The sequence below is a fragment of the Dipodomys ordii genome, unplaced genomic scaffold (assembly GCF_000151885.1).
Source record: "Dipodomys ordii isolate 6190 unplaced genomic scaffold, Dord_2.0 Scaffold79, whole genome shotgun sequence".
Taxonomy (NCBI): Eukaryota; Metazoa; Chordata; class Mammalia; order Rodentia; family Heteromyidae; genus Dipodomys; species Dipodomys ordii.
Window position 1 is genome coordinate 3104965 of NW_012267295.1, and position 15995 is coordinate 3120959.

At 58.2% G+C, this 15995-nt stretch overlaps 1 protein-coding gene across 2 annotated transcripts; it reads left to right on the forward strand.

The window, feature by feature from the left end:
* The first annotated feature begins 1075 nt into the window (after positions 1-1075).
* Sun2 (Sad1 and UNC84 domain containing 2) lies at positions 1076-14647 on the forward strand. 2 transcript variants are annotated; one of them, XM_013024885.1, is made up of 17 exons: positions 1076-1505; positions 2190-2380; positions 2533-2664; positions 3046-3141; positions 3309-3402; positions 4432-4502; positions 6206-6330; positions 8575-8829; positions 9264-9341; positions 9641-9684; positions 9984-10137; positions 10402-10623; positions 10879-10963; positions 11273-11388; positions 11500-11667; positions 11846-11938; positions 13227-14647. In XM_013024885.1, the coding sequence occupies exons 1-17, from the start codon at positions 1312-1314 to the stop codon at positions 13338-13340; spliced, it is 2232 nt and encodes a 743-aa protein (XP_012880339.1). In that variant the 5' UTR covers positions 1076-1311; the 3' UTR covers positions 13341-14647. The 2 variants fall into 2 exon arrangements, with proteins under 2 accessions (XP_012880339.1, XP_012880338.1); XM_013024884.1 differs by having other exon boundaries at positions 1077-1505; positions 4426-4502.
* Positions 14648-15995: the final 1348 nt, after the last annotated feature.

The following is a 15995-nucleotide window of genomic DNA, read 5'->3' on the forward strand; positions in this document are numbered from 1 at the left end:
TTGGGTTCCCAGAAGTGAAAGGTTAATCTTCCTCACGTGGGGGACCCTGCCCTTGGCCAGGTCTTTTCACTTTGGCCTTTTTGTCCTGATTATCAGTCACTGCCTTCCACGCTGATTGGCCCGTAGGCTTGCACTGACTGTAATGCCATGCTGCTACTTCACCTCCCTGGATTGTTTGTTAGGAAATATTTGTGGTGTCATCACAGTCTGCGGCCCTGTTCCCAGCTTATTTAGAGCTATAAAAAGACTCCAGTTGAAACGCATAACACATTCCCAAAAACAACTTGCAAACTCTTTAGTAGAGTAGAAAGCCCTGGACCTGTCAGGTCTAAGCAGGGATCCTGGCTTCTGTCACCTCCCAGTTGGGTGATGGTGGACATGGTTCCCATCCGCTCGGTGTCTCAGGCTCTCCCCTGCCCCCCCATGGGAGTGGTGATGCCACCTGGACTGACTCGTGGGCACCACTAATGGGGTTGTGCAGGGGAATGTGTAGGCATTCAACCAAGGATCTTCTCATTACATCAAGCAATGATAAGAGTACAAGAGAGGCCACGCGCCTGTAATCCTAGCTACTCAGGAGGCTGAGGTCTGAGGATCACGGTTCAAAGCCAGCCCAGACAAGGAAAGTCCGTGAGTATGGCTAAGAGGAAGGAAAAGAAGGCATACTCCATCGACAGAGCAGCAGCTCCAGGGCGAGGGCAGGGTGGAGGGTGGCTGGGCCGGAAGGCATACTGGGCAGTGGGGATTGAAAACCAAGTCCTGATTAGCACCTCCAAGGCCCCTCCTGAGTGTGAGATCCTCCGTCACACACCAGTGCTTGAGGCGTTCCTCATTCTGGTTCACATAGACTGTCCTGTCTAGGACGATAAAGACAAGCAAACTGACCCTTAGAAAGCCTTGTGGAGCCAGGTGCCAGTGACTCACACCTGTAATTCTAGCCACTTAGGAGATGAGATCTGAGAACTGAGGTTTGAAGCCAGTGATGGCAGACAAATCTGTGAGTCTTATCTCCAGTTCACCAACAAAAAGCCAGAAAGGGTATAGCTTTGGCTAAGAAAGAGCTAGAGTGCCAACCTTGAGCAAAGAAGCCAAGGCCCCAAGTGTAAACCCTCATTAGTCACAAAAACCAACAAAAATAAATAGATATGAAATAAAAATTTAAAAGAAATAAAATTAAAAAGGAAGTACCACGTTGGAGGCCGGGCTGGGGTCGTAGGCAGCTGGGTGTGAGGGCTGGAGAACGCTTCGCGGAGGCCCCAAGGCACCCACGTCACAGGTCACAGGTCACAGGGCTGCTCCGCCCCAACGCGGATGGGCCCGGCACAGCCTCCAGTCTCACGTGTTGTCCTTTCCCCCCAGCCGCTCTTCAGGGCAGGAGGAGGCATGTCACGCCGCAGCCAGCGCCTCTCGCGCTACTCCCAAGGGGACGACGATGGCAGCAGTAGCAGCGGAGGGAGCTCCGTGACAGGGAGCCAGAGCACCCTGTTCAAAGACAGTCCTTTGAGGTGGGCACGCGGGAGCGCCATCATCTCTGTCCCCTGTGCAGGCCCACACAGCAGGTGGCTCTTTGACCTGCCTCCCTGGGCAGAGACCAGAGGCTGCTATTGGCTCGAGAGGTCCTGCCTTTCTATGAGGATGGAAGTGCCCACAGCCCCGTCTTCTCAGGAAGTGGGGAGGGGCGGCTTGACACACATGCCCGGGCTGGAAACCCCCCCGTAGCTCTGCTCATGGCTCTCAACAAGCCCTCCTGCTGCGACAGGGTGTGGCAATCTGTCCATCTCCCCTGGAAGGTCTCCTCAGTTGGCTGCCACCCAGGTTGGAGACACAAGGCCCCGAGGCTCCGGCTAGCTCTAGGAGGCCAAGTCTGTTTGGGTTTTCAGTGGGTTGTAGAAATTACTGGCCCATGAGGAAGCCTGACAAATCCTGTGGCTTTGAAGTTTGAGATTGTCTTTGAACTCTGGCTTCATCCCTAACTGATGATCTTGCCTGTCTCTGGTGAGAATCAGTGATATCAGAAACAGAGAGAGTACCTGTACTGGAAGGTAGGCAGGAGCAGATGGGGGCGGGGTGGAGGGGGTGTTGGTTGCCTAGCAACAAAACCAATCAGGAGCACAGAGCTGCCTTGGCTGTGGCTTCCTGTCCCCGGCTGGGCTCACTTCCTTGCCCCTTCCCTCATGACTGTTCCACAGGACCTTGAAGAGGAAATCCAGCAACATGAAGCGCCCATCCCCAGCCCCCCAGCTGGGCCCCTCCTCGGATTCCCACACCTCCTACTACAGCGAGTCGGTGGTCCGGGAGTCCTACATAGGCAGCCCCCGGGCTGCCTCCCTGGCCAGGAGCGCCCTCCTGGAGGACCGCCTGCGCAGTGAGCCCTACTGGAGTGAGTGTCTGCAGCCCTCCTCCCGGGCTGTGCTTCCTCATCCTCAGTGTCCCCCAGAGGCCCCCTGGAGCTTGCCCCCTCGGAGCACCCCCTGCCCCAGGCTTCCCACAGCTACTGGGAGGCCCAGGAGCACCCATGTTCTTCCCTGCCAGGTGAGGACCTGCAGGTGAGGAGGAGAAGAGGAACCGGGGGCACAGAGAGCAGCAAGACCAACGGGCTGGCGGAGAGCAGGGAGGACTTCCTTGGCTCCTCCTCAGGCTACTCTTCTGAGGATGACTTTGCAGGTGGGTGCTCCTCCCCGCCCCCTGAGCAGATTCCCAGCCTGCTGGGGGCCAGGGGTGGCCTGGGCAGGGCCACCTGGATGGGGAGAGGGCAGGGTGTACGGCTGCCACTCCTCGGCCAGCAGGTGCTCCGTCACTCATGTTAGATATGCGGGTGAGCCCCACCTCTGCTCTGAACAGCGGTTCCAAGGATTGTTGGCAGGGAGAGAGACGCAAACAAGAAGCTGTGGTTGGAGGCAGAGCACCAGAAACCTTCCCTCCTTCCCTCTGCAGACATTGCCGACCTGCTGTGGGCCTGGCCTCACTAGGTGCAGGCAGGCTTCAGATCCCAAGGCCACCGCGGCCACGGCCCAGCCCAGCTACTCTCTGCCCCTCTTCCCACAGGCTACCCGGATGTGGACCAGCCTAGTTCAGGGTCTCGATTAAGCAGTGCCGTGTCACGAGCAGGCTCCTTCGTCTGGATGGTACTCACATTTCCAGGTGGGTGCTGGCAGGACCAGGGGCGGGGGCATGCTGGCTCACGGGAGTGGGACCACAGGATGGGACAGGACATCCTGGCAGGTGGGCGTGGGGTAAGCCAGGGAGGAGAGGAGAGGGCGATGTGCTAAATGTGAGACCAAGTCCTAAACTCCGTGGCTGCTCTTCAGGCTGGCTCTTCGGACTCCTGTACTGGTGGATTGGCACCACGTGGTACCGCCTGACCACAGCTGCCTCCCTCCTGGACGTCTTCGTGTTAACCAGGTGAGCGAGCCCCTAGCCTTGAGAGTGGATGGGCAGAGTGACGGGGATGGGAAGGATGGCGAAGTGGGTAAATTTGCACGTGGCATCTCTCCCAGAGTCTAGGGCTACATGAAGCTTCTCTCAGCAGGAAGTGCACCCCAGAGCCCCTCGCTGCTGATGTAGTGGGGGGGGAGGTGCGGCAGGAAGGTGGGACACGGACACAGGCTGGGTTTGTTCTCTATCAGTTGCCCTTCAGCAGGGTTCTGGAACACAGATTATTTCTGTGTGGACACTTCCTCCTAAATGCACCCCGCATGTGGCTTTGCTCCCTCTGTTAGGCTATGGGGTTCTGCCCCAGAAGTGGGGTTCCAGGAAAGCCCAGCTTCCCTTTCAGGCCTGTGGTGGTCAAGGCCTCACAGAGTGCCACCTAAGGATGAGAGAGACTCACCACAGCCCAGGGCCCGGGGGGCTGGGCAGGTGGCAGTGGCTGAAAAGAGGGAAAAGGACCAGTTCATGCCAAGAAAGGTCTTATCTAAAAGAAAATGGTCCAGTCTTGGGGCTTGAACTCAGGGCCTGGGTGCTGTCCCTGAACTCCTTTGGCTCAAGGCTAGTGCTCTACCACTTGAGCCACAATGCCACTTCTAGCCTTTTCTGAGTAATTTATTGGAGATAAGAGTCTCACAACTTTTCTGTCAGGGCTGGCTTCGAGCTGCTATCCTCAGATCTCAGCATCCTGAGTAGCTAGGATTTACAGGTGTGAGCCACCAGGGCCTGGCTGGCAGTTTATTATTCTTCCTAACTTTTCTTGCTTAGAGGCTCTCTAAAACATGTTTAAGTTTTGCCAAGACCACTTTACTTATTGTTTATAACGCCAATAAAGTTCACAGCGTCAGCATGCCTCCCATCGCTCAAAGACCTGCGGATAATGCTCTGCTGTTCAGTCTGGTCCTGGTGCCATGAGCAGCTTAGGAGAACTGCTCTAGTCTAGGACCTGGGAGAGGCATGCAGAGGTAGAGAATCCTCCTATGTCTGCTTCTTCCCAAGGTCCAGGCGATTCTCCTCTCTGAAGCCGTTCCTCTGGTTCCTCCTGCTGCTGCTCCTGCTGACTGGCCTGACCTATGGTGAGCCTGGGACAGACAAGGGGTAGGGAGTGCTAAGGGCAAGAGCAGGATGTGGCAGGTGCTGGGCTAGTGACCCAGTGTGGCAGACAGAGCCCTGGGCCCAATGTGTCCCACTCTCAGGCTGTCTGGGGCAAAGGAGAAACACGCCATCTATTGTTGTCCTGAGTTGGGGAGCCACACTGTAGCTGTAGTTAGTACAGAGCACCCCAGAAACACCCCGTGTGCCATCTGGGCAGGAACCCAGCCTGGGATAGAAGCCATAAGCAGGAACTCGGGTGCTATTATTAGTAGCAGTTCTTTTCCCTCCATTCCACACGAGGACATAGTCTGTGAGTGGGTTGTTTTCACAAGATCAAGTTAAATCTTGAGTTGTTTTTAAGGCAAAAGCAATGAGATGGAAGGAGAGATAAGCACCCCCTTGAACCCCAAAAGCAGTCGCTTAGCAGCTGCCCTGCCTTGCTCTAGCCCGCCCTCGTGCTATCTTGTCATGGTTATGTCCTGTGCTCCTCCAGCTTCACAGGAGATGCTTGTGTGGCCCGGGATCTCTTTTAATGATTATACCAACTTATAGTTAAAGGTGGTGCTTTATTAGTTTTTCAGAGAGAGTTGATTTTATTGGCTTAACATCTACTCCACTTGTGTTTCTTTTCAAAATATCAGGGAAGCACATTTTCCCAAAAGTTGGTTTCCTTTTTGTTTCCTGTTACAAGAACAGCTTGTTCCTACCCAGTGGAAACTGGGCATCGCCCTTACAATAATAATGGTCCTTTCTAATCTTGCAACATTCTGTCCTGCAGCCCTTTCCCTGGCCTTAGGTCCATCTAATCCTCACATGGGGTGGGCAGGACTAGTGTCACGGCCATGTGGAATGCAGGTGGAGGACCTGCCCAGGTCTCTCTGTGGCTCTCCACCTGTGCTGGGGGCTTCCCTTCCCTTGCTTATGACTAAGGAACCGAAGGCAGGTGTGGCCTTTTCTCTCTGTTCCTCTCCTCCCTCTTTCTCTGTTTGTGTCTTTTTTTTTTTTTTTTTTGGTGTGTGTGCTAGTACCTAGGGCTTGACCTCAGGGCCTAGGAGCTGTCTTTTAGCTTTTCTTTGCTCAAGGCTGGTGCTCTACCACTTGAGCCACAGCTCCACCTCAAGCTTTTGGGTGATGAATGGGAGATAAGAGTCTCACAGATTTTCCTGCCCAAGCTAGCTTTGAACCTCAAACCTCAGAGCTTAGCCTCCTGAGTAGGATTACAGGTGTGAGCCACTAGTACCTGGCTTGTGTTTGTATTTTAATGTTTCTCTCTTACACACACACATTTCTCAAGAGTAAACAGCACAATGCGGCCTCACGGAAGGTCCATGTGTTTGTATGTGGGTGTAGCTTTGTGCTCCGGTTGGGGACCATCAGCATCCCACGTTGGATCCAGTGCTGGGGAGTTTCCAACCCCCACACAGAGCCCCCTGTCTCCAGCCTAGTAATTCACAGGATTGTGCTTCAAGGCCAGTCCCAGAGCCTGGGGCCCTGGAGTCTACCCTCGGACCTCCCTAGCCAGTTAGAGCCAGTTCCTGTATGTCCCTGTCTATAGAATAGATGCGGGGTGGGTGCGGGGCCTGCAGGGGATGTGAGAGTGTCTGAGGCCAGGAAAATCAGAGCCCACGCGGTGACACTGGCCACAGGGCAGAGGAGATGGTAAGCAGCTGCTTCCTGTGTCCAGGTGCTTGGTATGTGTACCCGCACGTGCTGCAGACATTCCACCCTGCCGTGGCCTCCTGGTGGGCATCGGACAGCAGAAGGCACCCTGAGGCATGGGAATCGAGGGACGCGTCCCCCCCCTTCCAGGTGAGTAAAGAGAGCACCGGGCAGAGCTCCCTTCTGCCTGCCTCACCCCGGCCCCAGTGCTGAGGAGATGCCATTCTCGCTGCAGCACCCCTTTCCCTGCTGCTTGGGGTGCCTTGGAGTCAAATCTGTCTTTAACTATGACTTAAAACTGTGTCCAAACGTTCCATGCATGTGTGTGCATGCGTGCGTGCGTGTGTGTGTGTGTGTATGTGCGCGTGTAAGTCTGTGGGCCTTCTTGGTCTGAGCAAGGGTCAGATCATCTTGGCCAGGCTGTGTGTGTGCATGCGCACATGAGGAGTTGGCTGGGGGCCCTTGAGGGCAACTCTTGAACATGCACTGGCCCGGGCATGCTCCCAGGGCAGCCGGGCATGGGTCCAGCAGAGAGGAAGCAGGCCAGACAGACTGAGACCTGGATTTGGGAGTTGTACACCCTCCCTTCCAGCCTTGTGCTGAGGCCAGGCTTCGAGCAGGTTAAGGGGAGGGCTGTGGGGTCCCACTGCAGAGCGAGCCGACACGGGGCTGAAGCTAGTTTGTAATCTGACAGCTGGTATCTGAAGATGGGTCAGGCCCAGGCTGTGCCCTCCAGGAGCCTGCAGTCGGTCAAGGATGACAACTAGATGCAACAAAAATGTGATAGGGTCCCCAGGTCACTGAAAACCCTGTGCGTTTGACCTTGGTTTACCCGCTGCTGGATGAAATTCAGTGCCATATTTTTAATCTTATGTTTGTGGACAGTGCATTGCTAAGAATAAGCTTAGTATTGTGTAAAGAATGACATTCTGTCAGCTACAACTTCCTTTTTTATCACTGAAGGTGATAAAAGCAACTTGGCTCCAGACACCTTTTCTGTAGAGAGGGGAAGTGAAGCGGAGTTGACCCATCTCTGCTTCCGTTTGCACTGACCCAGGGAACTGCTGGGCTGCTTGGAGAGGCTGCTGGGCAGGCAGTGGACAGAAGCAAGACTATTTTCTTGCTTTTGGGGGGGTGCATATGCATGTGGACACGTATGCTGGTCCTAGGGCTTGAACTCATGACCTAGGCACTGTCCTATAGCTTTTAGGCTCAAGGCTGGTGCTCTACCACTTGAGCTACAGCTCCACTTCCAGCATTTTGTTGGCTAATTGGAGATTTGTCTTTCCTGTCTGGCTTTTCATCAGCCTTCTGAGTAGTTAGAGTTACAGGTGTGAGCCATTGGCACCTGCTTCTTCTTGTTATCCAGCTGATGAAAATGCATGGCCTATTAAAAAAAAAAAAACACAAGAAAAACAATTCCTGTCTAAGACTGTCGTTCCTGAGACCTTTATGTTTCATAATTTCTCTTGGAAAAGATCTTGTCGTTCAGCCAACTGAGGTTCTCAAAATTCATGATACACTGTCAGGTGCCGACCTCAGGGACACCCCGTTACATTAAGGATGAAAAAGGAAGCACTTTCAGACTACTTCCTCCTTTGGTCCTGGCTGTGTATGGAAGGAGTGAAGGCTGAGTGCCACAGCCCCTGGCCCTCCCCCCCCCGCCCCGCCCCCAGCCCTTGTACCAGTCCATGGGGGCCTCAGGGCTTCCTGCTCTCTAGCTTAGCTTTTTCACTCAGGGCTGACGCTCTACTACTTGAGCCACAGCTCTGCTTCCTGCTTTTTGGTGGTTGGAGATAAGGGTCTCAAGGACTTTCTAGCTTCATAGATCTCAGCCTCCTGAGTGGCTAGGATTACAGGCGTGAGCCACCTGCCCCCAACTTCCTGTCTTTTTCTTGGCCTGTCCCTGTGTCAGATTCCCCAGCCCTCCCCCCCCCAACACCTTTACTCTTTTTTTGTTGTTGTTGTTGGTCATGGGGCTTGAATTCTGGGCCTGGGCACTGTCCCACAGCTCTTCAGTTCAAGGCAAGTGCTCTACCATTTGAGCCACAGTGCCACTTCTGGTTTTCTGGTGGTTAGTTGGAGATAGGAGTCTATGGACTTTCCTGCCAGGACTGGTTTTGAACCTCGATCCTCAGATCTCAGCCTCCTGAGTAGCTAGGATTACAGGCATGAGCCACCAGTGCCTGACCTGCATCTTACTCTTTTGACATTTGAGTTCCACAGCACGTCCTGGACCCGCATCCTCCTCTCCCACTGTGCACCCAGCTCCCTGTGGTCCCCATCCTGGGTTTCCCTTCCCTCTCTCTGCTGGCGGTCTCAGTGACTGCTCAGTAGGTGCCATGGTGGCTGTCCTGGGTCCCTTACCTCTGCCACCCTCTTCTTACCCGCCAGGCTGAGCAGCGCCTGCTGTCTCGGGTCCACGCCCTCGAGCGCCGCCTGGATGCTCTTGCCGCCGATTTTTCCTCCAACTGGCAGAAGGAGGCCATTCGGCTGGAACGCCTGGAGCTCCGGCAGGGCAGTGCCGGCCACGGAGGGGGCGGGGGCCTGACTCACGAGGACACCCTGGCGCTCCTGGAGGGGCTGGTGAGCCGCCGCGAGGCTGCGCTGAAGGAGGACATCCGCAAAGAGGCCTCGGCCCGCATTCAGGTGGGAATGGGGCGAGAAGCCCCCAGGGGGACCCGCGGAGGCCCCAGTGCAGCATCTAGAGGCAGACTATCGGCCCTCTCCTCTTTTCCTCACACTTGCTTGGCAGGCACTCGAGGGTCTAGTGCTTCTTATGCCTCGCCTGGCCTGGGCTAGATCCGCCTCTGCCTCCCAAGGAGCCGGGATGATGGGCATGAGCCACCATCCAGCTGCCTCCCTCCTGTTTAAGCTGGAGCGGGTGGTACCTCCATCCCCTACCTCGGGTAGTGAGCCGCGCTAAGGGAGCCGGTGGGGTGTGCGTGCCTCTGAGAAGCGCCGAGGCCTGAGGCTGAGATCTGGAGTCTGGGACTCAGAGCTCTGCTTTGAGTCCTAGTAGAAGAGCCCTTCCAAGCTGCAGGTTCAAATCTTCCACACCCCCGCCCCTTGCTGTCTGACAGGAAGAACTGGGCACTGTGCGGGCAGAGCATCACCAGGACTCTGAGGACCTCTTCAAGAAGATTGTCCAGGCCTCCCAGGTCAGAGCTGGGGCATGGGGCCTGCGCTGGGGTCTGGTGACTGTACTGGGTAAATGGGTTAATGCGTGTGCGTGCGAGTGCACGCGCACACACACACACGAGAGAGAGAGAGAGAGAGAGAGAGTGAGAGAGTGCAAGTCAGATGGGGCAGGATGCCAGAAGGACTGGTCAGTTCAATCTTTGGGAGACCCTGGGGCAAGGATAGTTAAGCAAAGAACCTGACAGGGCGTCAGTCTTCCTCCGGGGATGGGTCTCTCTGATCTTCAGTAGTTCTCAGCCTGGGCTCTTCTTGCTCCCAGGAGTCTGAGGCTCGTGTCCAGCAGCTGAAGTCAGAGTGGCTAAGGTAATGTCCATCATCTACTCCAGCCCTGCTTCCCACAGGCCTGGGGAACAGAGCCCAGAGCAAGATTCTGACTGGCCCACTGGGGCGGGGGTGTGGGTGGGGATCCTGGTGCAGGATCCTGTGTGGCCGCCTCCAGCCCACAGGAACTGGGGCCTGGATCACAGTGAGCTGCAGGATGGGCAAGCCAGCTCCCAAGCTGCTGGCCGTGCCCCTTCCGCACCCCTCCCCCCACCCAGTGCCTGGCGCAGGAGAGCCAGCTAGAGATCTTCCTTCCTGCCCTGCTTGTCCTCTGGGACTAGGCTGACCCAGGAGAACTCTGGGAAGGAGCTGGGGCGGCTGGAGGCCCAGCTGGCCAACCTGCAGCAGGAGCTGGCGGCCCTGACCCACAAGCAGAGCTCCATGGCAAAGGAAGTAGGGCTGCTGCCACAGAAGATCCAGGCTGTGCGGGACGATGTGAGTGCTGGGGGCTCTTTCCTCAGGGACCACTCACCCCAGGCTCCTGGGACCACCGCCAAGCACGCACAGGGCAGGCTCTGTGGCAGTGCCCCCTTGTTTCCGGTTGATGGCCTGCCAGCGCCTCTGCGGGCCTGCCTCCTTGCCTCCCTCCCCCCACCTGGGCCTCTGCCCTGGCTGAGCGCTACCCTACCCGGCCCTGCTCTGCTTAGCTGTGATGCCACCTGCAGTTCTCAGAGGGAGTGACATGGTTTCTGTCCCCAGGTGGAGTCCCAGTTCCCCACCTGGTTCGGTCAGTACCTTCTCCGAGGAGGGGCCGCCCACCCCAGCCTCCTGCACAGGGAGGAGGTGCACACTCAGCTGCAGGAGCTAGAGCGTCAGATCCTCGCCCACGTGGCAGAAATGCAGGGCAAGTCCGTGAGCCAGGCCGCTGCTCTCCTGGGACAGACACTGCAGAAAGAAGGCGTGGTGGGGGTGACAGAGGAGGTAAGGAGCAAGTGCCCCACCCTACCCCGTGCCCCACCATGCTGCCTTCCTCCCTGGGAGCCACCTGTGTCCCGTGGCCCACAGCAGGCGCCAGCGTGTGCTCTGCCCTTGATGTGGATGGTGTAGGCGTGCCATCCGCGCCTGGGCACCAGCACCATGCAGAGCTCAAGGGTCCGTGCACGGATCCCAGTATTCCCATCGTGCCTGTACTCTCCGGGAACCGAGTTCTCACAGGGTCTGTGTCCCTCCTGACAGCAGGTGCACCGGATTGTCAAGCAGGCCCTGCAGCGCTACAGCGAGGACCGCATCGGGATGGTGGACTACGCGCTGGAGTCGGGAGGTGAGCACCACCTTCCTCGCTCGGCTTCGGCCCGGTCCCCACGGTGGCGGCAGGGTCCTGGAACTCTGCCAGGGGTTTAAGCAGGCAGGGCTCGAGACCAGCACCTGTCAGCTAAGCTAGACTCCAAACTGACGGGAGCCCAAAGTACCAACCAGCATCTTAGTGGGGTGAGCTCGTGTCTTAGCAGCCTTGTGGGTCTGGGTCAGGGCCTGCCCGCCATGGGCAGCAAGGAGATGAGCAGTGGCGGTTCCTCCTGTGGCTCCTGCCGTGGCCTCTGTGGCGACCGCCTGCCTTTCTTTCCTGCGTCAGGGGCCAGTGTCATCAGTACCCGGTGTTCAGAGACCTACGAGACCAAGACGGCCCTCCTGAGCCTCTTTGGCATCCCGCTGTGGTACCACTCCCAGTCGCCTCGCGTCATTCTCCAGGTGGGTCCTGGTGGGCGAGTGCCTCGATGGGGCCATGATCGGACTGCCCTCCCCCCACCCCCCAGCAGCCAGGGCTGGACTCCTTCCTGACACGCCCTCCCTCCCCTCCAGCCAGATGTGCACCCAGGCAACTGCTGGGCCTTCCAGGGGCCCCAGGGCTTCGCCGTGGTCCGCCTCTCCGCTCGCATCCGCCCCACAGCTGTCACCTTAGAGCATGTGCCCAAGGCCCTGTCACCCAACAGCACCATCTCCAGTGCCCCCAAGGACTTCTCCATCTTTGTGAGTATCCGGCCCGTGTGGGAGTGGGAGGCCTGGAGGGGACCGGGAATCAGGCTCGGGCTGCTCTGGCTGGGAGGGAGGGACGGAGAGGAACAGATGTGTGAAATGTGAAGCTAAGATGACCCACCACAGTCCTGGCCCCACCCGGCCCCTTCCCACCATGCACGCTCTTCTCCAGGGGTTTGACGAAGACCTGCAGCAGGAAGGGACGCTTCTTGGCACATTCACCTATGACCAGGACGGGGAGCCCATTCAGACCTTCTACTTCCAGGTACGGGCAGCGCCTGTGCTCCCAGCCGGTGGTGGGGGTCCCCTGGCTTTGCCAGGCCTGGGGTTCGGACATGCAGCCCTGCCCCGTGAGCCTCAGCTCGGAGTCAGAGGTGGCGCTGATTTAGCAGTGGATGGCACAGAGCAGGGCCACTTCTGGAAGAGCGCTGCTGGAGCCCGTTTCATGAAAGGAAAGGTGGGGTGACCAGGATGCCAGCATGAAGGTAGCCAGAGGCGCAGCCCCGTGGGGCCTCAGCCAAGGCCTGGCCCTTCATCCTGGGTGGACCTCTGATGTAGGCTGGCAGAAATGTGGATTCCTCACGGCTGAGGGGACCCAGGACCCTGAACTTGAACAAACCATGGGGCGGGGTATATGTGAGGCAAGTGAGGGGGAGGTCCGGAAGAGGGGGAGGGGCAGAGTGAGGACAAGGCGCAGGGAGGCCTCTGCCCTGGGAGCACGGGGAGTGAGGGGTGCGGTGGGAGCTGGAGGCGGCAGTTGGGCGGACCCGGCTGTCAGGCTAAGGGGCGCAGCAGGAAAAGATGGAGCAGGGGACAGCCACAGTCTCCCGTGTCAGGGGTAGAAGTACTAAGCAGGACTACTACAGAGCTAGGAGCAGGTTTGCCCACCAGTTGCAGGGTCTTGTGGGATAGCCCGGCAGTGCTGCGGGAGGACTAGAGATGGCCCATTTTCATCAGCTGGGAGGTAATGACTCAATTCCAGGAGGGACGGGAGCTGCAGCGCTGATACGCAGGCTGGGCCTGAACAAAGGGTACAGCAAAGGTCAGCGAGGCTGGCGGAGGGCGCCCTGCCCGGGCCTCACCCGGTGACATGCTGCGAGCTGCGGCTCCCATGCTGTGGAGCTCAGGGCACAAGCGTGGGAAGCACTGTGCAGCCCACAAACACCGTCAGTCCCCAGCACTGTGGCTGGTAACCAAGTAGAACGGCCGAATAGGCACATGAGAAAAAAGACAAAAGCAGCCCTGAGTGTTCAAGCCCTCTGCGCTGGGGCTGCAGCCAGCGCGGTGAGGATGAAGCCATTCCCGCGGGCGTGAATGCCTCTCCGCCTCGGCGACCAGGCTGCCATCAGCCCCAGCCTGGACCCAGTGCCCGCTTGTGGGGCAGTGACCCCTGTTGGGACCGTGAAATGTCGGGTTCCTCAGAGCTTCTGAAGCCCCCTTGCCTTCAGAGCCCAAAGGATAGCTGACTGGCCACAGGGGCTGGCTCCCCCTCCCCTTTCTGTGTTGGTGACATGTCAAGGGACCACGTGACACTCTTAACCTTCTCTACCCAGACCCCTAACATGGCCACGTACCAGGTGGTGGAGCTGCGGATCCTGACCAACTGGGGCCACCCCGAGTACACCTGCATCTACCGCTTCAGGGTGCACGGGGAGCCTGCCCACTAGCCCCTTGACCTCTCACGCCTGCTGCCAGCCATGCGGAAGGCTTGCCCTCCTCCCCCAGCATCTGCCTCTGCCCAGGGAGTGGGCACCCAGCATCCTACCACTGCCCCCCCCGCCCCCCGACATGCTTCATGGGCATTCTGACTCCCAGGAAGCAAGAAGAGCCCCAGTCCCCGGGAGATGAGGAAAACTGTGTGTGCTTCCTCGAGTAGCAAGGTGGCCGGCAGCCCCGCCCCCCCCCACCTCGAGCTGCAGGCATGGGGGTATAGATGTGGCACACCATGGGGATGGGAGGTGAAGCCAACAGCCGTCACTCTGGTGGGAGGCAGGCAGAGGGAGGAGGTGCCCAGGCTGAGCCACCCAGGAGACTGGGTGGGTGCATCGTGCAGGCCTCTAGGAGGGTGGGTGGCCCCAGGCAGTAGGCATCTGGCGGAGGGGCCTGCTCTCCCCAGAAGGCAGGCTGTGGGGAGCCTCGGGCCTGGGACCCCAAAGAGTTCTTCTAGAAGCCTGCATTTGCCCTGGGTTAGTAAAGGCCATGGGGCTTCTTGTACCTTGGAGGGAGCTGGCTTCTCTGAGCCACCGTCTGTGCCAATGAGGCCTTCCCAGTGCTGGGATGGGCAGTGTACTCCTGATGCTAGGGTGAGGGCCGCTAGTACCCCAGTGCAAGCTGTCCACTTTCTCCCCAGTTAGTGGGGGACCCAGGAGGAGGGAGCAGGGGACCTCAGGGCTCTCCTGGCCCCGTTCAGGGTCGCCAGCGGGAGAAGGGTTGTCTCACCAGGCCCCAGGGGCAACCTCAACACCCCCTTGGCTCTTGGCTCTTGCTTACCTTGTTTCCTGTCCGCTCTCTGTGGGATGGGGTGGGGTGCTGGCAGAAGCTCCCCTGCCCGGCGGGGAGACACACAGCGCCTGCTGTATTGTGTATATATTTTTTCAAGGCTTTTTCCCCTTTTTTTAAAATGAAAAGCTAAGGGCTTGATTCCTAGCCCCGTTCTCTGGGGCAACTGGGTAGCAGTCAGTTTCTAGTTCCTGGCTGCAGGGGGGCCTGGGCCTGGCTTGTGGGCAGGAGCTGCAGGAAGGTAGTCCCGTGTTACAGGGGTCCTGTGTAACGGGTCCTGCGTTACAGGGCTGAGCCTGACTCGGCTTCCAGCCCCACACAGCCCTGGCCCTCCGACACCACTGGGGCTGGGCCTGTGCTCTCCTGTCACAAATGCTGCACTGTTGGTTCTTAATTTTTTTATCTTCAGATTCTAATTTATGGCTATGCAAAAATAAAATAAAGGATGCCCAGGATTGGTGGGGTGTGCTTCTTACCTGGCAATCACAGCACAGAGGTTGTTGGGGAAGGCGTCACACCAGCATCCTCCAAGACCCATTCCCAAAGCTTAGAAACCCAGGACTTCCCGCTAAGCCCTGCCACGACACGGCAGGGAGCCAGGAGGCAACACCAGCACTTGGGGGCTCCGGGACTGGCAGGCGGAAGTGAGGCGGCTTCCAAACCTCACCGGGCCCCTGATGGAGGAAGGGCCTTAGCTCTCAGTGCTGCTGAGCCCGAGGCAAAGTCGAATGTTTAGGATATGCTTCTCCCAGCCGAACCCCAAGTTCTCCCTGACCACGGCACCTTGCCCTGGCTGAGAACACCAAGGTGGGAAGGCCAGTGTGGAGGGGTGGGGTCGGGAGAGGGCTCTGTCCCTGGATGGGGCTGGGCCTATGCTCTCCCCAAGCCTCCTTACCCCCAACATCTGCTCTGTACCTAGCACCAGTTGTAAACGAAGGCACACCCTGATTAGCAATGACACCACTGCACACACCGTGCGGGCTCGGGACCTTCATGCTCACATGTAACCCCCGCTGGCCCCTGGCCTCACCTTACACTCAGCCCTGGCACTTTTCCAACCCAACCCAGGGTGTTCCTGAACTGGAGCTCATGCCTGCCACCCAACCCCACTGTGCTGGGCAAGCCCAGACAAAGCCTGTTGTGAAGGGGATCTGGCTACCTCCATGTCCACCTGTACCAGCCTAGAGCCTCCCAGAGCCTGTCACCCACATGGAAGGGCAGGCCTTGCCATTTGAGGCTGACAGATGGACAGGCTTGCATTTTATCCCCAGTGGTTAGCTGGGAAAGCTGTGCCCTGCGAGGACTTGCGCGGTCTGTTCCTGACAGAGTGCAGCCATGTCCCTGCTGGCACTGGCATCTCCTGAGCAGCCCAGGCAGAGGCCGGTGTTCCACCGGAGCTCCAGCACACCAGAATGGTTACAGAGCACAGTGCAGACCCAATGGGGCCTCCCACTGAGACCTCGGGGGAGCAGCCTCCAGCCCCCCGCTGCCCTCGTCATGAAGATAGAGCCCAAAGAGCAGGGTGCATGTGGGGGAATCAGTATCTGCATGCAAGCCCCCAGCTTCAGCCTCAACTAGAAGAGCCGTGTGTTAGCAAGGCCCACCTTGAGGGGACGCGGGAATGTGGACTAGACATGAGAAAGGCCTCCGGCAGTGCTGGCTACTGCAGACTCGGCACTGCCAACGGCTCTCTGGCCACCCAGAGCCTCTTGCCGTGGACGAGGCGAGGGGCACCCATAGGCCCGTCCTGGCTGACAGGCAGCCAGCTCCCTGCAGGTAAAGCTGCATTGTCCTGCGGCCGCCCCTCCGCCTGGAGGGCTGGG

What these genes read in the sequence shown, in the direction of transcription:
- Sun2 (XM_013024884.1), top strand. Translation starts at nt 1,312, where the DNA reads ATGGGCCCGGCACAGCCTCCAGTCTCACGTGTTGTCCTTTCCCCCCAG. An exon ending in GATGGTACTCACATTTCCAG is followed by an intron (nt 3,142 to 3,308) that starts GTGGGTGCTGGC and finishes GCTGCTCTTCAG; the next exon opens with GCTGGCTCTTCGGACTCCTG. An exon ending in TGGTGGGGGTGACAGAGGAG is followed by an intron (nt 10,624 to 10,878) that starts GTAAGGAGCAAG and finishes CCCTCCTGACAG; the next exon opens with CAGGTGCACCGGATTGTCAA.